At 36.3% G+C, this 26,709-nt stretch overlaps 3 protein-coding genes across 15 annotated transcripts in view; all 3 read left to right on the top strand.

Moving 5' to 3' along the window:
* The first annotated feature begins 276 nt into the window (after positions 1 to 276).
* Positions 277 to 10,070, top strand: mpp4a (membrane palmitoylated protein 4a). Its single transcript, XM_043249500.1, has 20 exons — positions 277 to 331; positions 429 to 556; positions 643 to 720; positions 1,699 to 1,782; positions 1,889 to 2,020; positions 4,980 to 5,061; positions 5,528 to 5,613; positions 5,741 to 5,812; positions 6,317 to 6,513; positions 6,595 to 6,653; positions 7,388 to 7,405; positions 7,771 to 7,812; positions 8,147 to 8,167; positions 8,302 to 8,349; positions 8,429 to 8,599; positions 8,710 to 8,790; positions 8,989 to 9,082; positions 9,209 to 9,317; positions 9,396 to 9,530; positions 9,651 to 10,070. Exons 1-20 carry the CDS (start codon positions 277 to 279, stop codon positions 9,837 to 9,839), a joined length of 1,881 nt encoding a protein of 626 aa, XP_043105435.1. The 3' UTR covers positions 9,840 to 10,070.
* A 1,557-nt stretch (positions 10,071 to 11,627) lies between these two features.
* On the top strand, positions 11,628 to 18,180 carry tmem237a (transmembrane protein 237a). 2 transcript variants are annotated; one of them, XM_043249447.1, is made up of 12 exons: positions 11,705 to 11,770; positions 12,757 to 12,793; positions 12,979 to 13,050; positions 13,389 to 13,508; positions 13,601 to 13,691; positions 14,153 to 14,310; positions 14,699 to 14,816; positions 15,599 to 15,790; positions 17,091 to 17,164; positions 17,277 to 17,364; positions 17,502 to 17,623; positions 17,742 to 18,180. In XM_043249447.1, exons 3-12 carry the CDS (start codon positions 12,984 to 12,986, stop codon positions 17,807 to 17,809), a joined length of 1,098 nt encoding a protein of 365 aa, XP_043105382.1. In that variant the 5' UTR covers positions 11,705 to 11,770; positions 12,757 to 12,793; positions 12,979 to 12,983; the 3' UTR covers positions 17,810 to 18,180. The 2 variants fall into 2 exon arrangements, with proteins under 2 accessions (XP_043105381.1, XP_043105382.1); XM_043249446.1 differs by lacking the exon at positions 12,757 to 12,793 and having other exon boundaries at positions 11,628 to 11,770.
* Positions 18,181 to 19,554: 1,374 nt separating this feature from the next.
* The window catches only part of abi2a (abl-interactor 2a), a 28,940-nt gene continuing 21,785 nt past the window's right edge, over positions 19,555 to 26,709 (top strand). For 5 of the 12 annotated variants that reach the window (XM_043249156.1, XM_043249155.1, XM_043249148.1 and 2 more), the window contains exon 1: positions 19,557 to 19,738. In XM_043249156.1, coding sequence (XP_043105091.1) covers positions 19,622 to 19,738 — 117 coding nt within the window. In that variant the 5' untranslated portion in view covers positions 19,557 to 19,621. Of the gene's footprint in view, positions 19,739 to 26,709 lie in introns of all 12 variants that reach the window. The other 7 variants (XM_043249159.1, XM_043249158.1, XM_043249154.1 and 4 more) reach the window with 3 other exon arrangements.

The following is a 26,709-nucleotide window of genomic DNA, read 5'->3' as shown; positions in this document are numbered from 1 at the left end:
CTTGATTCTCATTAGGTTATTTTAGTTTATTGTCTAGTATTTTTATGCATGGGTAATTTTACACTTAGAGGCCATTGAAAATGTTAGGAATATAGAATCAAAATGACCAGTTGAAGCTGAAGAGTTTTTTTTTCTCTTTGAAAACTGAGCCAACTAAACGTACAATGGTTCTGCCAGTTTTGCATTCTGCAACAGAAATGTAGACTACATCCTGGTACTCTCAACGTTGATTTGCTTTATAGGACTACAGTGATCTGATGAACAGAGAACTTTGTCATGCGTCAATCGATGGAGGAGGATCCAGTGATGCAACCTGGGCATGATGACAATGGTGCGACTTTGCAATATACATGTTGTGCCTCGACGTGCACAAAGATAAACCAGCAGATCAACTACTACAGAAACTTGTGTCTTATTCTTTTTGACAGATGTAGGTTTAGCTCAGATCTTGACAGAAGTGGTTGAAGAAGTGAGACTGTCCATTGACAGAGACATTAACGGTGCCGATCTTCTGTACAGTCTCCTCAGTGCTCCTTGGCTTTACTCTCTTCTCAAGGTACGACAGGCTCACTCAGTGCTCACACCTATGACTATGCCGTTTGGAGCTGTCTTGCACGTGAAGGATTTGTTTTTATCCTGTAGGTATATGAGTGTTTGGTGCAGCACAGTCGAGATGCCCCAAGCCCGTGTCTGTCTTATTCCTCGAGACTATCTCAGGAGGTCAGTCTATGCATTTTATTACCGACTTTGCTTTTAAGGGCTAGTTTACAAAGACGTCTATGATTCTTTCTTCAGTCATCTGAAACTCTCACATCATGTATATCATAATGCCACATAACAGTCAGATTTAAAGAAATGAGAAGTTCATGTTAGTTAAAATTAAATCAGTTTAAAATGCTACGAGTACAGTGAGCATAACGTGAGAAGGTCAAAAAACACTTCCGTTGTTTTATAATGCATTTAGTTTTGCCTTATTTGCCCAATGACTCCCAAATGATTCAGTCAATGATTAAGTTTTCCAAACCCCTTCTTTGCATGTCTCTAATCTATGGTAATTCGTCCATCTGATTGATTTCATTTCCATTTTATAATAAAAGCTTCCTTTGTGAGCTCAGTGCTGTTTATGTACTGTGTACAGCTATTTTTACACCTAGTGGAAAAGAACGAATTAGCATTTTCATTCAGACCAACTGAAAAGACCAACAAGTTCTAATGTTTCACTTTGACATCATCATGAAATTGGGAGTTGCTTTAAAAATGACTCATTTCATTGATTCAGAGTTCACTCTTTCTTTTGAGAGACAATAACTTTATACACGGTGTATATATATATATATATATATATATATATATATATATAATAACTTTTGGATTTTGAACTTTGCAGGATGTTATCATTCACTTAGAGATGTGTTACACCTGCATGAAAACTCATTTACAAAAAACCATTATAGGGGCACTTTAAAGCAATTGCAGGTTTGCTCATTAGGTTTTAGTGTGTAATTTATTGTTAAATCATATATTACTTAAGTCTGCCAAAACTGCAAATGATAGTTTGAGCACTACAGGATATTATAAGTTTTCGTACACACAGCAAGGGTAAGTAAATGATTAGAATAATTTTTATTTCCGGGTAAAGTAATCCTATCACCCACTATGTTTTTGTTTTCATCATCAGTCGTCTTCTATCTCCCACAGATTATGTCCAGTGTGCGAGGACTGCCTGCTCCCTCCTCTGAGGCACAAGAACTTTATATTCTGCTAAAAAGCCCTCATATGCAGGTTAGAGACCAATTTGGCTTGCATTCATTGCTGTTATTAATTGTGTATTTATGTAAATAAAGGTTAGGTCAGTCCTTTTGACCTTTTATTATGTATTTCTCCCAAGGCTTTGCTCTCTGCTCATGATTCTGTGGCCCAGAGGGGCTACGGTCCAGTGCTGCCTCCACTTCCAGACAAACTGCCTGACAATGAGGAGGCCATGAGGATTGTTTGCCTTGTGAAGAATAAACAGCCTCTGGTGAGCATCAGATCATAAATAGCACTGCAATTTTAGATATGGTAGTGAACAGCTTAGCTGTAATCCCACTTAAATGTCCCTCGTTGCACTACAGTGCAATATCATGTAAAGGGTATATGGTATTAAACATTTTTTCTCATCTATGGTAAGAGCTGTATGGTTACGTAATAACAGATTTTAAAACCTATTGGAATCAGATGTCTGAGTCTTATTTTAGTGCATAAATACAAATCTCACCAATCCTACAACTGGTTTTGAACTTGAGCGTGTTCATTCTTATGATCACAGTGCTGACATAATCTACAATGCTGCTTATACCTAGATGAATATTGCAGTGAAATGAAAAAGGGTAACACTTTATTTTACAGTCTCCATGTTATACGTTAGATAATGTATAAATAATTATATGCAACTAACCCTAAACCACACCATAATGAAGAACATATCGAGTAACGTATCATCGTCATCCACTGTTCCCCATTGTTCATCATGGAACAGTTTTTCTTTACTGAAGCTTTAACTCAAATCAAAGGTTTTATCCAGTTTTTTACCTTTGTGGCAGACAGAAGCATAATTAGTGGAATAATATAAATTCAGAAGCTTGTTGTCACAAAATAACGCCCTTGAGAGTAATACAGTAAGGCCAAAAGTGTACATACATCTTGCTGAATCTGCAGAATAGTAATTATTTCACCAAAATAAGAGGGATCATACAAAAATACTTTGTACTGGCCTAAATAAGATATTTCTCAAGAAAGATGTTTATATATAGTCCACAAAAGAAAATAATTGTTGAATTTATGAAAACAACCCTGTTCAAAAGTGTACATATACTCGGTTATTAATACTGTGATTTTACCTAAATTATCCACAGCTTTGTTTTTTGTTTTGCTTCTTTGTTTAGTGATAGATTATTTTCGTGAGTCCCTTCTTTGTCCTAAATAGTTGACTGCTGTTTGTCAAAAAAGTCCTTCAGGTCCATCAAATTTTTTTTTTTGTATTTAAACTTTGTTCTAACAATGACTGTGATTTTCAGATCTATCTTTTTGCACAGAGGACCACTCCAGAAGGAAAAACAATTCATTAAGAGTTGACGGGGCATTTTGAACAGAATGAAGATGTGTACATTTTTTTGTAACTGTAACTTCCTGTTTTAGCCCATATCCAGTTCTATCCCAGTGTCATTGCAACAGATTGTGCTTTTAGTTTATATTGTAAGGTCCCCAAGATTTGTCTCGGTCTAATGTTTGTTAGTGAGCATGCTCATCCTGTTTTCTTGCTTATAAGTTTGTCAAAGAGGGGAAGCCCAGTTACTGGAACAGCCTTAGGCGACTCACAGTGGAGAAACTGGCTTTAGCCAGGCGTTTTGGCTCAGGGGAACAAAGACTTCTGGGGTCTGCTGGTGGTCTGTCATCTTCCACCGGTCTGCTGTCCTCAGGACAGCCACATTCGCTGCCCAGGTATCAGTCCACTGCGAGCTGCAACCTGTGCTGCCAAAATGCTCATCTCTCGGGGGGAGGTCTGAACCTCTCAGCTCCGACCATTTATGATTCTGTGGTTATGGGTAAGGCTCATCCTGTCCCATAGACATCTATTTTTGGCCTGACAAGTCTTATTGTGTTTAATTGTGAAACTTAATTAATCTATCCTGCTTTATCCTTCATAACCTGAAGAGAACTATGTAGATGGTGCAGAAACCCAAGTTGAAGATCAACAACCTACATGCGCAGCTTGCACCACCACATCTCTAGCCTACCCACTCTCATGCTGCCCACATGGACATGGCTCCCATTTTCAGACAGCCCCCTCCAGCCCTCTCTTTCAAAGGCATCGATCCATAGATCCCACCTGCTCTTCTCAATCAGCTCTAGTGTTCACGAAGCAGCACAGCCTGGATGAACTGAGGTCTGCCGTCCATACCGTTGCCAGTAGTATGGACCAGAGCAGCAGCAGCGCTCGAGATCTCAGGCAGAAGATGGTAGAGGCAACAGAGAGAATGACGGACAACATGGAGGAAAACGCTCAGGCATTGAATCTGTTGGTGGAAGTGGTGGACAAACTGCAGGGTCTTATTATCACCAGCAAGTCTCCAGAAGTGACTTCCAGACCCCAAAAAATCTCAAAAATGGAAAGTGTGTCCAACTTGCCTGGCCAATCTGCTGCAACGGTCAATGCTCCTTGTGTTTTATCGTCATCGTCTTCATCTTCAACTACATCATCAATTTCCTCCTCTTCTCTAAACTGTAACATGAATGTTCCTTATGTAGCACCACAATGCAACTCCTGCAAGTCTTCATCATGCCAGACCGGAAACAGGTCCGTAACACCAGAAAATAAAACTAGACAGACTTCCCTATCAAATGGTTTGACAGCCTCCACTCCTAACCATGACTGTAATACAATACTGTGCCTCTCTAGCAAGAGGAAAAAGTCAAAGATGAGGAAATAAGAGTGACTCCGTTCCCACTTCTCTCTTCTTACTTTACTCTGCTGAAATTGCTGATTTTGATTTTACCGAATGCTGTGATGATGTTGGACCTACACGACAAGCAGGCAATTACTTGATTTCTTTCTTGATTGTATCTCTTGTCCATCCCATCCTCACTCAAGATTTCATTTTACTGATGCTTGAGTAAAACATTACCCTGCCTTCCATTAAAAAACATTTTACATTCTTCATCTGAATCTCTTTCATCAACCCTATGTTTCCAATATGTTCCTCTTTGACATGTGTCACACTTTTAGTTTAGTTTAGGTCAAGCATGTTGACTGGAATCCACAATCTCATTACCACAGTTTCCATCCTCCTAATATTTCGTCATAACGTGATCTCCATTGCACCCACAGAGTCCCTCCATTCATGTGCAGCAGTAAGATTGTCTGGTTCACTCACCATGTGACGCCTATTTTAATGGGAGACCAAGTAGTTGACCATTTTTGTCTGTTTTCCCATTTTTAGGGGGCAACTATTATGAAAAATGAAAAAACAGGGAATATCTTTATTGCAAGGGTGATACATGGAGGACTGGCAGATCGTAGTGGTGAGTAAGCTTTTGATATATAACTCATTCATTCATTCATTCATTTATCATTTATTTGATTTTATTTATTCAGATACTTTTTATTATTTGAGCTCATGCTTTATAAGGTTTAATCATGTAAATAAACTGATGCAAATGCTTAAAGTTGAAACGCCATATCATTTCTTCTGAATATTGATGTACAAACTCATAGAATAGTTTTTTTAAAAAAAGATTATGACATTGATTAAGAACTACGAGGTCAAATAAAATAAAGAAATTAAAACATGCATGAATGATTCGTTCAAATAAGATCACTAACATGCATTTAGAAAACAGATTTCATGCAGACTTTGCAGGTGAAGTGTATTTCTAAACCATTAACATTAGTTGGTAGAAAAGTGATCATTTTCATGTTTTTGGAAATAATAGACCAACTACAGTAATCTCAAATATGTGTGTGTGTGTGTGTACGCATGTCTTCTAGGACTTCTTTATCCTGGCGACAAGCTGCTGGAAGTGAATGGACAGAAAGTGCGGGGACTGCAGCCCGAGCACGTCATTAAGATGCTGGTAAAGTCTTTTGCATTTCTTATATCCTTCCCCACTCTATTCACATTACACCATATATAAGACTTTCAAGCCATTCTCTTGTCTTATAATGACTGTATCCATTCATACAGTGTCCCACATTTTATAGGTGCGATCTCAAGGAAATATTATTTTTAAAGTGATCCCTAATACACCACAACTCACCAGCAGCCAACCAGCCGTAAGTGCACTGTAAATAACTCAACTGAATGTTAACTCTGCACTATGCAAGTATAATATTTAGTAACTAATAGCTATATTTCTAAAATTCCCTAAATATATATTATTACATTTAATAAATACTCACTATGTATAGTTATTTTCTGTGTTAAATAAAGAATTCTGTAATGAATTACTCACCCTCTTGTTGTTCCAAACCCGTATGACCTTCGTTCATCTTTGGAACTCGAATTAAGATACTTTTGGTGTATAGAGAAAACTAAAATAACAACAATTTCTTTTCTTTTGTATCTGTCTTCAACGCAATATTTTAACAAAGTCATTACTACCTTTTTGGGCCTTAAAACTTTAAATTGCATTGTCAAAAAATAGTTTTGCATCCGAAGATGAACAAAGGTCTTACGGTTGGGAACGACATGAAGGGAGTAATTAAAATTCAAAATTTTAAAAATTACAATTTTTGGGTGATCTATCCCTTTAATTGATTATCTATATTTTACATTAGCTGTATGTGAGAGCCATGGTGGATTACAGTCCTCTGCAGGACCCTGCGATCCCCTGCCCAGATGCAGGCATGGCCTTCAGTAAAGGAGACTTGCTGAAGATTGTCGACCAGAGGGACATCCGATGGTGGCAGGCCAGGAAACTCTACAGTGCCTCATTGTGTTGTGGCCTCATCCCCTCCACTAACCAGTTCAAATAGTCAGTTTTGAATTCTGTTTAATTTTGAAATTATTGTCAATGATAAATTTGTAAGCAAGATTGATCTTTCTCTGTTCTCAGTAAGCAAAGGGAGTTGTGGTGGTCCCAACCTTATCAGGCTCATACCTGCATCAGACCCTGTACGTAAATAACACATGCGCGTGCACACACACACACACACACACACACACACACACAGACACATAAACAGATGTATGAACTTCTGTGCACTCTTTAAGATGTAGGTTGGCATCATAAGCCTCTTAACTCTGCCCTCTCTCTACCCTGATCTAATTACTTTAAAGAAGCTTGAAAGTGAGCTGTTCTTGGCATGTTCCTTCCCTCATGACTGATTGACTAGTCCTCTCCACTTTGCGCTCAACCGCTAAGGTGAAAGAAGGATAGATACCGTTATTTCTAATCATCAGTTGATTCTTTCGCATATCCTTTTGAGGACATTGGAGCATCTGAAGTTTTCAAGGTCCCTGAACAGGTTCATTTCAGGATAGAATGCTCCTGTACTGAAGGCTTTGCATAGAAGCTATTATTAAAGGATGGAGAAGTAAAATCGAAATAAGACTTAATAACCATAGTCCTGTAGCTCATGACAAATGATGCAAAGAGATTATTTAATCACAGTAGCAGAAACGGCTCATTTATATTATCTCAAGGTCAAAGAGAGTTATCGCTATTGAAAAATTCTGATTTGCATACTTATTAAGTTTACCACATATGAAAGAAATACTATGAAAGGATACTGCATAATTGCAGTCTGTTCATTTGATTAACCACAATTATTGTTATTAATAATACACAAGATCTCTAGTTATGACTAATCTAATTAATTGTTGTTTTCTTTCTTTGGTATGTAAAGTGAGTGCAACAGATGTTGGTATGTATTTTTCCCCAGATTTTTCTTAATTTTGTTTTAATTTATGACTAAATTGTTTGGTATCTAAACTGTACATTTAATACAATTTATGCTCTTTAAAATATGGTTAGTCACAAATTGCTTTCATAACATCTTCCCTATTCAGTATTTCATAATGTGATTTGTTTAGTGTTAAACGCATTTTCAACAAGAAAGAAATATGTGAAACTTGTTTTATCTGTAAGGGATTGGTTTGAATTGTGGGAAATTGGTGTGTATGAAGTAAATATGGACAAATTAGATTTCTTGATTTTATTATAAGAACATGTATAAAACATTTGTAATATTTGTGTATTGTGTTGAGTGTAACTCTCTTTGTTCTGAAGGAGAAGAGGAGATAGCAGATGAGAACAAGTGCATTGAAACAGGTTATTACCCCACTGAATCCATATCTTCATTTATTCACCTTCTGCGTGGTAATATATGAAAGTTTGTTGATTATAAAATAGCAGCTTCTCATCTCATTCTGATTTTTTTTCTTAGTAATGTTATTTTTTGTCTTGAAATTTTGCTTTCTGAGAAAGAAACTTAGAATTTTGAGAGAGAAAAAAACTACAAATTATGAGATGCCAAGTCAAAATTGTAACAAATTGTAAATCACAAGAAATAAAGAGAAAACTGTGGAAACAGGCTTCCATAGTAATAGTTAAGGCTGTCGGAACAATTTAACACTGTGTTTAATTCATTTATTTGTTCTTACAGATGAAGAAGATTTTGAGTTCGGTAGGTAAGTCTTTTCTGAGGAAAAAGCATTTTATGGAATGTTTTTATCTAGATATTAGATACGTTCATTCGCTGATTTGTTTTTGAAATATTTGTCAATGATCCTTAATGGATCAAATCTTTGTTTTGTCCAGTGTCAGAGGAGGGTGAGAATGGTGAACATATGCAGGGATTATATATAGGTATGAAATCTTAATTGCAAATGTCAATTTTGGCTCATATCAACACATAAATGAAAAATAAATAGTTTGTCTGACTCAGCGGGATTCCGACACAGTCTGCGTGTGTGGAGAAGGAAATCATACAGCAGACGAAAGCCATCATGTTATTCCTGTGGTGTCAGCAGCTGCCATAACACAGCTACCCTCTATGAAGAGGTGATCCACTACCAGCGCCACATAGACGATCCCCCTCGTCTCATTGTGCTCATTGGTATGGCCTTCTTTGTGCAGGGTCATCTTATCCATTCATGAACAGACAATAACTATCATTTGTTTTACTGTTTTAAATTCGTCCTATTGAAGAATTAATGTTTTCCACAGGGCCATCAGGAGTTGGTGTAAATGAACTACGCAGGAGGCTAATCAAAATCAACCCTAATACGTACCAAGGACCGATATCTTGTATGTGGTCCATTTGATCACTGTAAACTTTGACTTATATGTTAAAAAGCTTTTTTTTCGAATATTGGGAAAAAAAGTGTCCTCATTGGGGTTTAAATAGAGGCTGTATGTTAGAAGTTACGAAATGTCTGAAATTGCTTATAGCTTCTTACATTCTGGAACAAAACGGTCTGATGTTAGAACTTGTCTTTACTCCAGACACAACACGGTCCCAGAAAATGGGTGAGAAGAATGGGCGCGAATATCACTTTGTGACCAAGGAAGTGTTTGCGTACATGGTGGTTAATCACAAGTAATCTTTTTTGCTTATGTTTAAATACTAAAAAAACTCACGGATAAATTATATTTATTTATTTAGTTGCCAATCTTCTTTTGATTCAGCTAACTGTGGGGTCTGTGTGTTTATAACAATGTCCAGATTTCTTGAGTATGGAGAGCATAATGGACACATGTACGGCACCAGCTTAGACTCGGTCCAGGATGTTTTGGACAATGGGAAAATATGTGTTATTGACCTCGAACCTCATGTAGGTGCATCTTCTTGTGTTTTTTTCATTAGTTTGGTTGCATACAGTGATGAACGTGAACATATCTGTTTATTCCAGTGCATTCATTCAGTCAGAAACAAGAAGCTGAAGCCCTATATCATATATGTGCGGCCTCCGTCTCCTGCCCGCATGAAGCAAACAAGAAAAGACCCACATTTTCTTTCCAATAGATACATCAAGAGATACTTTTATGTAAGATGTGCATTTGATATTTCTGACTTGTGATTTGTTTCTGATATCAGCTGCTATGAACATAAGAGCCCTTTGTGTGTTCATGAATTCTGGTTATGACTTTTAACATTTTTTTCTCAGGACAAAGACTTTGAGGAGATAGAGGAAGCAAGCAGGACTATGGAGACCAAGTACCGTCAGTATTTTGACTGTGTGATTGTGAACGATGATCTGCAAGATTCATGCATGGATCTGTTCACAGCTATACAACATGCTCAAGAAGAACCACAGTGGATTCCTACCAGCTGGTTTGCTCCCGATCATCCATGATGCACAGACGTCCATAACAACAAACAAGGGAATTTTTGAATGGTTGTAATTAATCTCAAAGAACTGAACCTTGAAAAAAACAAATGCCTTTGTTTGTAGTTTAGGAAAAAATACTTTCATGTGAGCCCCTGAGTAAAATCCTATTTGTGCAATTACTTTGTCACCAGCAGTTGTCTGGATTATCATTTTACATACAGTACATATTACATATACTGTAAGCACATATTTAGGCCTTGGGGGTCTCTAATGTTTCATGAGTTCTATATAGGATTATTTCTGTTAATTTCAACTGTTTTAGCAAGCAATTTTTGTGTCTGCTAAATGAAATGTAAATGTGACATATTATACAAGTATGAAGTCAATACACGTTGTGATATTTTGGAGTTCTATAAGAATTTAACCCATGCATGTGCTAAAGTTGATTTGATAATATGGCCAAAATTAAGTCAAAAGAGCTCTCACAAACACTATAGAGAAGAAATAGCACTACTAAAGGCTACAAGATGATTTTCTGTCACTGATGATACACATTTCTATTTGGATACTGAAGATTTGTCTCTCACATGGTTGCATGTTGACATCAGCATTGCTCAAAAAGTATTAAAAAAAATCACAGAGACACAACTTACAGCCTTACTCTTAAGTTTGAAATGTGTTGTACCAGAAAAATTCTAGTGGCATTAAAAAGCACAGGATGACTTGATGAAAGGATGAAGAAACATTTCAGTGAAGTTTATCAGAAGACTACTATACAAACATGGCCTTCATGTCAGGACACATTACTTAATACCACTCTTCACAAATAATATAAAAGGCTGACTTAAATATGCTAAAATTAATTTGTGGAGTAGAATAATGCGATCAAACTGAACTTTTTGGACCCACAGACCCATGTCTGGTGCAATAAAGGTCAAACTTTTGAGCAGCAGAAGACCGTTCCCATAGTTAAACATGGTGGTGGAGCAGTCCTGTATAAAGGACATTGTGGATTCTTTGAAGTATCACGCCGTTTTTGTAGAGATTAAGATGCCTTCAGTAAAGTGGCTGTAACTGATGATCATTGAAATGCAGGGTAATTGTCTAATAGTATAATGCATCCAAAACTTAAGGCTAAGATTTAAGAGGGGAGGTGTCAGAAGACTGTGTGCACTTAGAGGCAACATTTCTTAAATGTTTTAACTAGAATAAAAAAATTCTCTATTTTTTTTTCTTTTGGGGGAGTTGAATAATTTTGTACATGCCCAAATGTGCATTAAATGTTCTTTAATTACAGATGCTTTGGTTGAATTGTTTTCTTATCATATTATCTAAGGCAGCAGAACGTCTTGCAGGTCAAGGGATTGAATAAAAGTGTTAATGGTCATTTTTCCAAACTTGTTTGGAAGGCTCGCGTTTAAATGTATTTTTAATATCCAAAAATATAGGACAGAGGTTGTTCACGTTAACACATCTTAAAGACATTTTTGAATCTACACTTTCTGTCATCCATTAAGCATTTTATATATTGTCATAACATATTGTACTGTGTTGGCATATCCTGAGAGAGAGAGAAAATGAATCCCTTTTCAAAATAAATCTATACGTGTCATGAAATATAACACTGAGTGTTACTTATTCTTTTCACTGTGTTTGTGCTTTTTTATTGAGAAAAAAATTAACGTACAGGATAAAAGTGTATGATGTAACAGCTGTAGTTGGTGTGTAGATAAGGGGTTTTGTCGTGGTGTGTGTGTGTGTGTGTGTGTGGTTCTCTCGGGCTGTCCTTACTCACCGATCTATGCCACACTAATTCCCTCCTTGGCAGATGCACGTCTGTGAGGATTAAGCTGAGGATTAGACAGCCTGACGGCACAGCCAAGACTCTCCTCATCTCACACCAACAGCTCCTGCGCCACGACTCCAGCCAGACAAGAATGGGAAGAAAACAAACAGTAAGTTATGCCACTCAGGATTATAGCAGATCGTTAGCATCAGTCATTAAAGATAAACAGCATGAGCTTTGACTGATATGTGGTCAAGATAATGACAAAGAGCACTGGATTTTGCGTGCGTATTGAGCCAATTAGCCTATAATGTGTAAAATTCATATTTTTGTTTTGATTATTAGGGCGAGTTGTGTAGGATTTAACTGTGAACTATATTGATATCTAAATGACCTGAATGGTAATATAAAGCTGTCGCTTGACTGGTCTGTTGACATGTACACGTGATAGACTTTCACACTTACTATTCACCTCTTTAACATTATCTTCGCTGTTTATCAACTGGTCTGTTGTCTTGTGTGTTTAGTGTCTTATGTGTTTACATAATTATGTGAAAATGTGACCTGTTTATAATCTGGTATAACCAGACATGGATCAAAACTGATCTAAATCACCTTTACTTAAACATGTTTTGGTGACTTACTGTATCTATCTACCTATCTATGTATCTATCTATCTATGTATCTATCTATCTATGTATCTATCTATTTATCTATCTATCTATCTATCTATCAGTATGTCTGTTTGTGTGTCTAAAAGAATACCTCTATCTGTCAGTCATCTCGAATATCTAGATTTAAGATAGATATTTGAGAGGTAGATCTGTTTATGTATATATATATATATATATATATATATATATATATATATATATATATATTTTTTTTTTTTATATGTATTATTAATTGCTTAATTGTGAATGTCTATTTATAATAGTTGGATGTTTTTTATTGTGAAAAGTGAGCATTAAAGTCAAGCAGTTCAATCAGTGTTGTTTACCTAAGTGGCCTCATAATCGTCTCTCAGTAAAGTGCTATATCCAGCATGAGGCTCATTTAAAGCTACATGCTCACTGTATGCTCACACAAACACTCTACATATTGACTTCAGTTGTAAGAAGTGGGTCTCATTTTCTTTGTTTTGTTTCTATTCAGTCCTGATTTTCGGTTGTGTGACATCAAGACACCAGCGGTCAGTTATCCTTGTTGAACGTCAGAACATGTGAACAGGAAGTTTTAATAAAATCAATTATATTATTTGGCTTAGCCTTAGTAACCCCAAATCCTGTAATAGTGTCTATTGTTCTTTCTAATCTAATTACTATAAAGGACTAGTGTAAACTGTACAAAGCTGTTCTATTTATACCTTTTGCATAGACAAAATGCCAAGTGTCAAACCCAAGAAAAAGAAAATCAAGAAGGACATCAATGAAGTTGAGGAACCACAAGGTAATTAGAAGTATAAATGCCTTATTTGATCTTAACAAGATCGCATTTGTTATCTAGATTATTTATCAAACACGAGTGATATTCCGATATACTACATTTTAATGTTTGCTGCTGGACATTCTTATGTGAATTATTATTATTATTTCACAATAATAATAATACATTCTTATGAAAGTGTAACAGCTACCTCTGCAGGTAGCCAGTGGAATAGTTTCAAAGCTGGCTTACTGTTTACTGCACGTATTTTGTAGCTGCTTCTTTTCTTTCAAGTATTAAAAAAAGTATAATCTTGCAGCATTTGTCTCCTTCATATTTGTATAATCCCCAATAAACAACAGCGGGGCCCGAGCCAGCTATAGAAATGGAGGATCTGGAGAGCCGGAGAGAGACCCTGACCCCTGAGCCTCAGGACAATCCACCACAGAAGAAGAAGAAGAAAAAGAAGGCACATACTTTTGGTAAATAATTTATGTTACTCACTCACACTGCATTTGCGGATGTTATTTTCTTCTTTTCAGATTAATTGTTCTTGATTTCTTTGTTTTAAAAGATGAGAGTGAACAACAGGACCTTCCTAATGGAGATGTTCAAGATCCACATACAGATGATGAAGAAGTCACCAGAAAAAGCAAGAGAAAAAGGTGAGAGGCAAAAACCTGGAAAAGAAAAGAAATACATCTAAACTGGTGCTGTCAGCAATTAATTGCGATTAATCACATCCAAAAGTGTGTATATTTATTATTATTTATTTTATTTACTGTGTATATTTATTATGAATATATATATATATTTATATATATATATATATATATATATATATATATATATATATATATATATATATATATATATATGTGTGTGTGTGTGTGTGCTTGTATATATTTAAGAAAATCTGAAATTTTTATATATTAAGTTTATTTATATGTAATACAAATTATATGAATTTAAACTTATGCACATCAATATTGTCAATATGCTGTATGTGTGTGCATTTATATATAAAAAATAAATATACACAATACGCACACAGCACTTATTTTTCATAGCAGTCGTGATCTGTATAACTTTTTCTATTGAGAATAATGTCCACTTCTTTTTGAAGGAAGGTTAAGATGATGGAAAACCAGTCTCATAATGAGCTCGGCGTGGAGGAGGACGACATAATCACCGATGTGCACGCACCCATATCTCAGCGCTCTCTATTCTCAGCCCCTCTGGGTCACAGTCATCCGATCGGAAAAGTGTTTGTGGAAAAGAACCGTGAGTTTCATTTTTCCATATATGCATGTAATGATTATACGCAAGTGTGCTTACAATGATGTATTGGTCACACTTTATTTTAAGGTCCAATTCTTGCTATTAACAAATCATTAAATAAAACTTTTTCCTCAACAAACTCTTAATTTGCTGTTTATTGATTAGTAAGTAAGGATGTTGTTGGGTTTTGGTATTGGGTGGGATTTTAGAATATATTCTAATACTAATACTATACTATAATTGTTGTCATTGTATTAGTTATTAAACCCTTAATGTCTCATATTCTGTATTATCTCAGATATATTATCGCAGATATATATAGATCTGATTTATGTCAAATACAGACAGTATGCAGTCACTAAAATAGGATAAAATATGACCTCTGACCCAGGCCGCTTCCAGGCGACCGATCGTTTGAATTTATCCCGTGACCATATGGAGGAGTACATGGAAGTCAGGCCAATGTGGAATACACGAGATGTCGCCATGAGGGTCCACAGTGGCTTCAGGTGGGTTTGCTTGGGAGTCTAGTTTGTCTAGTGCTCAACATCAGTGTTGGGGAAAGTTACTGTTAAAAGTAATGCATTACAATATTACGTTACTCCTTAAAAAAGTAACTAATTGCATTACTTATTTACTTTTGCGTTACTTTTTAAATACGAGCAGGGCTTGATTGTTTTTAACGTGAGGAGTTCTATTTATAGCAAACGTAAAAGGCCTTTCGCACAAAAAAGTGTAATGAATGAACCTTAGGCGGAAGGAAAAGTAAATTAATGTCTGTACAGTACAATACAGAAGAAGGAGGTTCAATACTCTTCAGCAATTAAAAACCAATGAACCACAATTGTTAGCTGATCTAAAGTCATTTTTGCTTATTGGTATGGTTAAACTGGATCATCAAAGGACAGCAGCAAAGACAATGGTGAATAAAATGGGATTAGATACATTTGTTTTAACATATTTAATTATTGCAGGTTTGTGCCATTTCTTGCATTTCACTGTTTTGATTCATTTCGGTGAATGCTAAATCAGTTTTTTATTCACACACAATACCTCTGACCTTCTGATTTCTCTCAACATTGGGACAGGAAAACTGTCAGTCAATAAATGGGAAGACAAAGCAGTTAGTGTTACCTTTTTGAAAAAGTAACTCAGGTATTTTCTAGTTACTTAATGCGTTACTCCCAACACTGCACATCATGACGTGTCCTTTTCGTGTGGTTTTCATTTGAGATCTTGTTGACTTATTTGTTGAACTCAACTGCTGAAACTGCTGTTGTTTTCTGTGTAGGATCATTGGACTGTTCTCTCATGGGTTTCTGGCAGGATATGCGGTGTGGAATATCATTGTGGTGTATGTGTTAGCTGGAGAGCAGATGACCACTCTACATAACCTTCTCCAGCAGTACCACAGTCTGGCTTACCCCGCACAGTCTCTGCTTTACCTCCTGCTGGCCATCAGCACCGTGTCTGCCTTTGACAGGTATGTGGACGCATAGCAAGAACACCGGTGTCAATATGAGCATCAACAAAATAAATAATACATAATCGTGCTCAAATTGTATTTCATTGAGCAAATATATAGATTCCAATTCAATAAATAAAGCTTTTACTGGGGATCCTCATACGTTTTTGTCAGTTTATCCCTTTTGATATTGAGATTTTTAAGTTAATATTTTAATACTATTTTTCATCATTCTTCTTGGGTTGTGGCTAGAAGGGATACAGCTATGGCTGGAAAATAACGACATGTTACATTTTCTATCTATTTATTAAAGCTGGATTTTTGCAATGTACCTTTCATGCAGCATGTACCACAGCTCTAAGTGAATGAAAACATCCTGCTAAGATTTAAATCTGAAAGTGTATACAGTTATTGTCTCTCAAAAGTAAGATTTGAATCATTGAAATGCGTCGTTTTTTGAAACAAGCTGTTTCATGTTGACATTAGCGTATTACCCACCTACTTGTTGGTATTTCACGTTGGTCTGAATGAAAATGTAATTGGATTCTTTGCCACTAGGTGCCGCTTTTGGAGTGTTAAAAATAGGTTTCCCATAACGCTGTACACAAAGCACCACTGCTCTTGGGCATTACAGACATGATAAAATGAAAATGAGACCAATCGGACCAATCACAGCAGATTAGCATCATACAAAGGAGGGGTTTGGAAAAATGAATCATTAAATGAATCATTTGGGAGTTGTTGAGCAAGTAAGGTATCAATAAATGCATATTATAAGACAATGGAAGTGTTTTTTGACCTTACATATCAACCTGTTGTTGGAGACTCCCAAAATCAAAATATGAACTTTCATAACCCGTAACAGGGGTACTTTAATGTCGACACCTAGCCCAACCATAAACCTATGCCTTGCAATCATGCAAAGTAAATATTGTTGCTGCAGCTGTATCCCTTCTAACTTTAACCTGAGTCTTGCATGTCATTTAATGGTCACATGAGATGCAGTAAAAGAAAATATTTCATTTTTTAGTAATTGTTTTATTTTAATAAGTTATTTTAATAAGTTTTATTTTAATAAATTATTTTAAAGTTTCATTTTACAATGTCATGATTTAATTATTTTTATTTTATATTATTATGTTTTCATCAGCTCACAAGTAACTATGTGTTTGCAAATCCCAGTCTGGGAATCAAATCCCTGACTCGCAAGACGGACATCTGTCGGATAATTTTTTGATTTGAGTGTTTGAAAATGTAGCGTAAGTCAATCAAGAAAATAAACGTTAATCGTGAATCATCTGTGCCCTCTTTACATCAGGGTGAATCTGGCCAAAGCCTCCATGGCTCTTCGGGGTTTTCTCACTCTCGATCCAGCGGCTCTTGCTTCCTTCTGTGAGTGAAAATCAATAAACAATCAAAATATTAATAAAAACTACGAACGCTCAAGAATAAAAGTAACACATCTGACAACGCAAAGACATAAACCTTCTTTTTTCTGTCCTAGTATACTTTGCCGCTCTCATCCTGTCTCTGAGCCAGCAGATGACCAGTGATCGAATACATCTCTACCCCACAGCCAATGAAACGCTTTGGTGAGTGTTTGAAGCTAGGTGTAATGTAATCCAACATAATAACCTTTAGATCATTACCGCAGCGACGACCGTGTGAAACAGATCTGTAGCCAAAGATCGAATGCTTCACTGAATCACACGCAGTGATTGTCGTTCAGGCCCCCGGGTTCAGAACATCAGATTCTCCAGCCCTGGATCGTGGTAAACCTGGTCGTAGCTCTTCTGGTGGGTCTGGCCTGGGTGTTCGTTGCTACACGACCGGACATGGACTACACCGAGGGTAAGTAGACCTATACAGAGTGAGTGTGTTTGTCTTTGTCTCTTCATGTGTGTCTATTTTCACTCACTTTATTTCTCTATAGTCCACATTCTAACGTAATTGCTGTCTTTACTGTCAGAGTTTTTAATGGCGATGGAGGTGGAGGAGTATCCGCGTCACGATGAGAAAAATGAGCTGGCAGCCTGATACACCCATGCATGATTTACATATATTAACATTGTTTTGTGTTAAATGTCTTGAAGTAAACATTTTGTATGTTACGTTGTTGTTGTTGAGCTTGTTACATACTGTAGATAATAAACTTTTTTGTTAAGTTTCCTGTTTGCCTTTTTTGTTGATCTTCTAAGTGTGTATTTTAGAAGTACGACTTTTTTTTGTCTATGGATCGACAAGAACTGAATTTACAGTATAGTCATTGAGCAATTAGAAATGTTTTGTTTAAATGCTTTTACCAGAAGTATTGTATTGCATATTGCAGGTATTAATTGCAGTAAGTTGCTTTGCATAGAAGCTACTAAAATTGTGTGCTAAATTAATAAAGGCAAATAAATATAGCACACTCCTGTCCATCACTTGATGTTTTATGTCAAATAAACCCTTTTACAACTAAATGCACGATGCGCATAAAGAGCATGTATACAAAAACACACAAATTGAATTTTAGTACTGTTGTTTCTAACTAGAGGTTAAAGGAGGGAAATAATTCCTGACTGTAACTGTAACGTTATGAGAACACAGGGGGCGCAATTTCCAAAGGAATGGGAGACAGAAAAGCGCACACTAGTAATGCATTATTTCAGCATGTATTATGTGCGATAATATCTTTTGATTAAAGATACATTATTGTTGTCAGGGGAAAAATCGAGGAGCGAGAGGAAGAAGTACATAGTGATAAAGGTTTGTTTATCTGCTGCCGCATGTTCAGCTAAATAATGGTAGCACTTTTATTAATAACAGTATCAGACGTTATTATATACCGTAATGCTTAGAGAGCAGGTTAAATCAACCAAAATGAAAACATTAAGAAATATAGATATTGTGGAAGTTTTAATTCATAGTACACACTAATCGTCAAAGGTTTCAATGTTTTTGAAAGAGGGCCTTGTAGTGTGCATACCTAGGCTGCATTTATTTGATATTAATATTATTTTTAAATAATATTATTTATAATATTGTGATATTAATTATTTTATATTTATATACATTTTAAAATTAAGAAACTCCATAAACTTATTAATTGAGGGGGAAAAAAGCTGCTGAATAGCTTTGTAGAAACTAAGATACAAAAAAGCTGACACAAGATTTTATACATAAAAAAATGGCAATAAAATGTATATTTCTGTTAGATTCTGTTCTTTTGAACTTTCATCACAGTTTCTATGAAAATGGCGTAATGGTTAGATTTGCCATCAAGCGTATAATTCACTTATTCATTTTAAAATAGCTTAAAACAGAAAAGTTATTTTAAATTGTAACAGTATTTCAGAGTACTGCTGATATTATTGTATTATTATTATATTAAATTTGATCAATGCAGCCTTATCACTCTTTACAAAATGGTACTTTATTGGCATTGATGGCAATGCAAACTTTCTATTCCACAAATTATATATATATATATATATATATATATATATATATATATATATATATATATATATATATATATATATATATATATAGTTGTTTATAGGCTGCTATTTATATACCTATCACTGAAAGGTTGTTTTGGGGAAACAAAAATGGTTCTTCTTTCAACAACAACAACAAAATTTTAATCATTAAAAACAAATAGTGTATATTTTCACTTTTTAATGTAGAATACGGTATGGTTATGGAATGCTTATGTTATATTACATGATATACTCAACATCATTAAGTTTAATGCGCAAACTCTTGACCAGAGTAGACGCGCTTTTCCCAAAACTCCGCGGGAGGCGAAGCCGCTGTACTTCCTGTCGCCGGTTGCGCGAGGCGGGCGCGTGGAGGGATGTAAAGATGGCGGAGCTGCAGATGCTGCTGGAAGAGGAAATCCCAGCGGGTCGCAGAGCGTTACTGGACAGCTTCACCAACCTCGAAAGAGTCGCCGAATACTGCGAAAGTAACTACGTGCAGGTGAGCGGGCGAAACGACGCGCGTACGCGGTGTTTTCGGAGTTGACGTGCGGAGAAGGAGCCGTTAGTGTCTCGCGTGGAGGCTGTTGATCATCTGTTGAAGCTGAGCGCTAACTGCTGAATGCAGGCGTTGCCTCGTCGAGATAAACCCTAAAAGTTTGCAGCGCTCCGAGGCGAGGCTGTGAACCAAGCGAGCGCTTCGGTTACTTTGCGAGAGATGCGCTCAGATTTGCAGGGAACGTAGCGCGTCGACAATAGTGAATACATGATAATCTCGCACTGGAAAACTTTGTTCTGTTTCCCCACGCGAGTACAATGTGGGATAACGCTCTCCAAATCAACTCGTCGTTTGTTTGTTTTTTACACGTTTATAGACGGGTGACACTTTCTGTTACTTCTGATAGCAGCGAACAAGTGCAGGAGGAATCTGACAGACTGCTAGAGGCTTATTGGAAGTCATGTGTCATTACAGCTTTATTTAACTCAGTTTTTCTGTAAAGTGTAAATCACTTAAGGGATTTGAATCGTGCTAGAACAGTAATATTTCCTGGTGCGTTCCTGTCCTGTCTGTATTGTTAAATGAAACGTTTATGGACTGAAATTAATGTTTTATACAGTGATGCACACTAGGGTTTTTCGTTCGTTTGTTTTCACGCTATAGTTTTTGGTTTAATAGATGACTAATGGTTAATATAAAGCACATGTCAGATTAAATGGCAACACATGTGTACGTGTTTAAAAATGTCATGCACGGTACACACATTATGTAGCCGCAGACTTTGATCATGGATGCAGTTATTAGCAATTAATAGTTTGACAGCAATAATTTAAATATGCTTTTAAAAACTGCAGTTTATATTGAAATAATATTTAATATGTGCATTGAAAATCTAATTAAAATTAAAGAAATACTATAGTGTGTGTGTGTATATATATATATATATATATATATATATATATATATATATATATATATATATATATATAAAATATGTGTGTATAATGTTTTCCAGTCAGTCTCTCTGTAATCATCCAGAAATCTGGACGTTTTGATCAGTGTTTAGACACCTGCCCATTCCAGTGTACTCCTCATGTGAAGCTGTTATATCCTGCGATCACCAAAAGCCAGAAGTTTTATGATTCTCAGCACTGATGCATGCATGCTGTTGCTTAGCAGTTCGCGGCAATGTTTTTTTTTTTGCGCCAGTGCTACATTTTAAATATTTAGATTACCGGCTTTTAGAGAGGAGACGTGAATGAAATGGAGCTTCGCACTTGGGTAAACGAACGGACACGCGTTTCCCAAAAGCATCAGTAGCTTACTATGTTCACGAGTTACTTTGAGCTATATTTGTAATGACAGAACTTGCAACAATTGCATTGCGTTATAAGATGGTCAGTGATGTCTTGAATTTGAATAAACGATTTCAGTAAGCTGCGTAAAATTGCTGCTTCCTATTGGTACAGCCTTCAGGGTAGGTCTTGTCCAAATGTTTCTACCAAAACATAATACAGCCAGTCAGTCTGAAACTGAATCAAGCTGTTTGGTTTTCCATTGACCTCCATTGTATGGACAAAAATACCGTTTAAGTAGAAATAGTAAATAAATAGAAAATAGAAAAAAAATCCAAATTCTAAAGGCTTAATAAAATTAGAAAAAAATGATAGCAGAATTTTCATTTTTGGCTGAAATATCCTTTGTCATATTGGAAAAGTATATCCATTCCTTCTAAAGATTAGAGTGAAGAAACTTGCCATTGTGGGACTGCCTTATTTGAAACCGATTTTACTTTTTGAAACGGTTTGCATTGGGAGCGTCTTAGTGGTTCAGCCGGTCACAAATCTCACAGTTTGGATCATATTATGGTTTTTGAGCCACTGATCATTTTTCGGATCAGCAAGAAAAGAAAAAAAATAAATAAATGTACCCGTGCTTGCTGTTACTTAAAACTATAAGTACTTCTTCGATGTCACATCAAAAACTACTCAGAAAGTCCAAACATGATTAAAGAGACAAGTGAACAGCTAGTAAAAAAAAACAAATGCGCAAATTATATGCATAGAAAAGTACAACATTCTTACAATTAAAATAAGATTGGTAGTATGCAGGTACAGAAATGAAATAATTCAATGTAAAATAAAATAACACTGCTTAGTGTTTGCTGGATAAATTATTTTTTTTATAAATCATTACATGTAAATTAACTGTTTATTTGGTGCTTTTTATTGTATTTGTTATACTTTGTTAAACTTTTTTTTTTTTTTTTTTTTTTTTTTTTGCCGTAAAAATGACCCAAGATGCTGACATGGCCTTAAATAAAAATAATGATGCTACTATTACTGTTCACTGTAAGATAAATAGATTAATTTTTGTCAAAAAAGGAGTTTTGTTGTTTGATCATATTCAAATCAATGAGGGAGATAGAATAGACTGTTCAGTTCTCTGAAATGTACCTCTCTGCATGAGTGAATTTTATGTGTGCTCGACTGTGAATGATTTAAAATCACTTGTGTGTGTAAATGGTAAACTCTCTATATGGTTACATTTTGCAATTAATCTGCAGTTCACGTGTGTGCCGAGCCCTGAGGCTTTGGTCTGTACTGATCATGGATAAACTACAATTCGTTCAACCACTAGAGCTTTCCTATGATGCATAAAAATGCTGTTTTAAGGTAGTTCACTGGTTTTGGACCAGAGCTTGAAAGGAAGGATAAGGAAGGAGTCTGGGTTATGTGCTTGTATAGATTATTAGCTCAGTTAATTAAAGAGATGTCAGAGTGTTTGGATTCATCACATCAGTTGCTTATTTTTATCAGCTAATTCATGTGCTTGCTTTCCCTCAAGCAAGCTTTCCAGGCCTGCATGTCAGATTTGAGTCTGTGAACATCAGCGATTGGTTTTTGGTCCTGTAGTGTCAGTCCTAGGATTATAGAAAGAACGATGGAGATAACAAGCCTGTGGGCTGTTTTTTTTTACATGTCTGAGGTGTGTGTTTTTGGTGGGCTATTGTACCCATTCCAGGTCATTCCAGCTTGTTTCGATTATCTCTTGCTGTAGAGATGAAGTTGTAATTGGATCCATGTTTGGATGATGTGAAATGAGTGGTCTGCTCTGAATCCTAATGGAATCTTGGAAGGTGGGGACGCCCTTCTAGAATGTTTGTTTTAATGGCAGCCATGGAGATAATGTGACACACACTTTTCTTCTGGCTTCGATTCCACGTTGAGAAGATGCAGAGTTTTACATATTCCCCTGAGAAGAAGGTTTGGCAAAAACAGAATTTTATTTATTTGGAGAAACTCATTAGTGTTAGATCTTGATTCGTTAGGCTAAAGAGCACAGTGACTCAACAGTAATGTTGCCTCCAAAACTTATTAGCTGTTCCAAAGCAGACTGGGTTACTCGCCTATATTTCTAAGTAACAGCATTTAGGGAATTGCAACAATATTGAATTTACGGACCTTGAGAAGACAACCTTCTTCGGGGTTTTCAAGGGTCCTTACAAAGTGTCTGTGAAATGCGATGAAACAAGTTCAATGTGAACTTAGTTTAGTTGTGTCATCCCCTTTTCTGTCCGTGTGCTGTGGCTGTATCCACTCAGAAGACCGTATATCAGACGTTTAATCTAACATGATTTAAAATGCATGATCTCAGCCTGATAAACATGATAATCTCAATCAGAATGGAAGTTTTAGCAGGTACGAGCTGTAATGGCACAGCTCTGTTCTGGAGAAGGGGGCGAGGAGCAGCAGCTCATTTGCATTTAAAGAAACAGCCACCAAAATCAGAGTGTTTCTGCTTCCACTCAGTCCTAACCGTGCAGCCTTAGTACTCTGTTCTTTTCAGTAGATGATGAACTGGCTGTTGATGTATCAGTAATAGCCGGTACTTATTAGTGCTGTTCTTCTCAGAGCACTTTGTACAATGTACAATGCTGAGTTCACTAGCAGCTGGACAGTCGTTCCAGAAGGATCCGTAATTAGACAGTAAACATGACGGATGCAGAAATGATGGTCTATGTGCCGCATGACAATTGAACATGAATGAAAGACATTAAAATGAAGTGTGCTGAAAGTGTTTTTCTGCCCATGCTTGCTCTAGTGGGGGTGGACAAGTTAAAACTGTCTGTAATAAAACCTCAGATTTATCTTCTCAGAGTGTGTGATTGAATATTTATTCACAGAATGGCTTTGTATGTGTTGAACTGCACTGGATGTACTATGACCAGGACATTATCACAGAGGATAGTTTGTCAAGTTGATGCCAGACTGAGTCTTGGAGAAGAATGCCTCTCCTTTTATGGACTGGATGGCAGTTGGTTTCTTTCATCTCCTGGCACTAGGACTCTTTTCTTTGAGGGCAAACTCTGTGACTACTTACTGGGGAAAAAAATATTTGCTTTGTCTGTCTGTTTTTTTTTTCTTTTCTGTTTGCTGTGTTTCAGGTGGAAGGCGAAAGACTTCTTTATAGTGGTTAAATAAATAATGGAGAACACTGAATATTAAATTGATTTTAATGTGCTGTTTTATACCAACCTTCTTTATTTTGCTCTGAACAGATTGATTCACACTGGATTGTTTTAGCAGTGATCACATATTAGAGTAATTTGTTCATCATATACTTAATAAAAAAAAAGCTTCAGGGATGCATTTTAGTCATTAGTCATCTTGATTGCATCATTAATGGCAATGAGGCCTTTAAAGTGTGAATCAGATGTTTGTTGCCATTTGGGAAAAGGACAGCGAGGCCCATATTTCACGCTTTAGTGTGCAGTAATTCACCATCTGAGAGTGATTGCAGCACAGAAGATGGAGGAGCTGTGTCCAGACTCAGCAGTCGGTCTTTCTGCCTCGTCCTCCTCCTCCACCACCACACTCTGTTCTTCACCCCTCTTGTGAATTTAGTGAGATGTAAAAGAGGCAAGCAGGCATTTCTTTTGTGAATTGTCCTTTAGCTACATGGTGCAACGCTGCCCTCTCCTCAGGCCAGAGAAACCAGACGACCAACTAGGTCAGATTTATAGACAGTGTGTCAGGGACAGGCAGGCAAAACACTGGCTAGAGTGCTAGAGACACAAACGCACACAGATAAAGAATGTGGTAAGAAGGAGAGAACCAGAATGTGATGGAGGGAGTGCTGGAGTGAAACTGTTGTCTGTTGTTAGTGTAAGTCCACAGCTGTTTGATTCGTGACCTGTTATATATAATGCGCTCTTCTGTTGTAACTGAGGTCTGTGTTATTGGTAGACATGACTGCATTCGTAGGAGCTGTTGTGTCTTAAATTTTACTGATTTGACTGGAGCAAAGCAAACTTGCACTACAGTACTGTTGGCTGGATTTTGCTGCAGACAGATTTTTCAAAGTGTGCGAGAAAACCCCCGGATCACAGTCATATCATGGCTCATTGTGGCTGCAGTTCGTTAGATGAAGTCTGCATGAGATCAAAACTGACTACAAATATATATTGTAGGTTTGGGCAATAAATTAAATAATACAATGTATCCCTGGTTGGCCTGTTTTGTGCCAGTCTTTGTATTTATGATTTATGAGCATGCATATAGACATCAGTAATTTAAAATATATAATAAATACTGTAAATCTTTTTTTTTTTGTGGTTTACTTAGTTTGGCTCAAAACACAGATTTTTTTTTTTTTTTCAGATTGAACTTTTTTGTTGTTGTTGTTTCTTTTTTTAAGCGATTAATCAATTTTCAAAATAAAAATGTTTTACATACTATATGTGTACTGTGTATATATAAATACAGACTATTTGTATGGTATGTATTTGTAAGTAAATGATAATTTTATAATTAAAGTTTCTGGCTTATGTTAAAGTCACTTTATGATCTTGAATTTCATGCAACACTGTGTGTCTGTGTGCTTGCATACATACAGGAGGATGTTCTGTATATCCACCACCATCAGTCAGCCACTCTTTTCATGTGTAGCACAAGTCACTGTGTTCCAGGTCAATTATCTGTGTTTATGATGGTTTCATTAAATCTGTTTCCCTGACAACAGATGCTGTAATTATATACAGAACGGCCACTAGCACCTGTCCTGCACTTATATTTAAATCCCTGTGCAATTCATGTAATTTTTTTTTTGTCTTCCAAAATGACACAAATCACACACACAAACTCTAGCTGCTCATGCCACACACTGGTTTCCACATTTGTTAACTTTTTCTCTCTCTTTGTCATCAGACCGGCTGTAGTGTGACGTACTGACAGGCAGCAGCTATGGTGACATGAGCCATTATGCTCCTGCGATACAGAGAGAACCTCGTACTGGGAGACAGATGCTGATATTTCTTGTCTTGACCGGTTCTGCATTGATATGCTGGTGAAGATGAAAGAGAGATGAGTCTGTGTGTGTAGGAGGAGAGACGACGTGGGTTGCTTTGATTCTCGGTTTAGTCTTCCACATCTGCGATACATCCTCAAATGCATGTTCGCATGACAACGCATCAGTGTTGTTTTGCTTCAAACTCTAGCAAACTCGCATAAGTAGTCAAGCTATCCATCTAAAGCATTAAAAATATTGAAATGTGTGTTTGTAATTATGCAATTGTGAGGTGCTGTGGATGGATCTCAGGGCATTGTTAAAGATTGATAAGCCATCACTGGCTTCATCACTGGTTCTGTTTCACAGGAGATAATTTTTTGATACTTAACACGATATTCTGAAGCTTTTCAGTAAACTACGACATGATTATCCTTACCCTATCCTTAGTAAGTTATCCTTACTTTAGTTATTTATGAGGGTTTAATAACTTCATATAAGCTTCATATTTAAGAAAATAATTTTTTGAATGTTTTTAGAATGCTAAATATTCCACACTTAAGAAATAAAGTATAGCAATTGCCTACATAATTTATGGCATTAATTGGGAGTGTGTTTCAATATCAACATGTACTGTACCTGTAATGTCATCGGCATCGATATTAAATTAAATTAAATCGCAATAA

This window comes from Puntigrus tetrazona, chromosome 9 (genome assembly GCF_018831695.1).
Source record: "Puntigrus tetrazona isolate hp1 chromosome 9, ASM1883169v1, whole genome shotgun sequence".
Lineage (NCBI taxonomy): Eukaryota > Metazoa > Chordata > Actinopteri > Cypriniformes > Cyprinidae > Puntigrus > Puntigrus tetrazona.
Note: the sequence above shows the minus strand (reverse complement) of the source record. Positions and strands in the feature narration are given on the sequence as shown.

Excerpts from the sequence above, each read along its gene's own strand:
- tmem237a (XM_043249446.1), top strand. The coding sequence starts at position 12,984 with ATGCCAAGTGTCAAACCCAAGAAAAAGAAAATCAAGAAGGACATCAAT. Across the intron at positions 17,165-17,276 it reads AGCGGCTCTTGCTTCCTTCT|TATACTTTGCCGCTCTCATC; the intron begins GTGAGTGAAAAT and ends TTTCTGTCCTAG. Across the intron at positions 17,365-17,501 it reads ACAGCCAATGAAACGCTTTG|GCCCCCGGGTTCAGAACATC; the intron begins GTGAGTGTTTGA and ends ATTGTCGTTCAG.
- mpp4a (XM_043249500.1), top strand. The coding sequence starts at position 277 with ATGCGTCAATCGATGGAGGAGGATCCAGTGATGCAACCTGGGCATGAT. Across the intron at positions 8,350-8,428 it reads TATGCAGGGATTATATATAG|CGGGATTCCGACACAGTCTG; the intron begins GTATGAAATCTT and ends TGTCTGACTCAG. Across the intron at positions 9,531-9,650 it reads ACATCAAGAGATACTTTTAT|GACAAAGACTTTGAGGAGAT; the intron begins GTAAGATGTGCA and ends TTTTTTTCTCAG.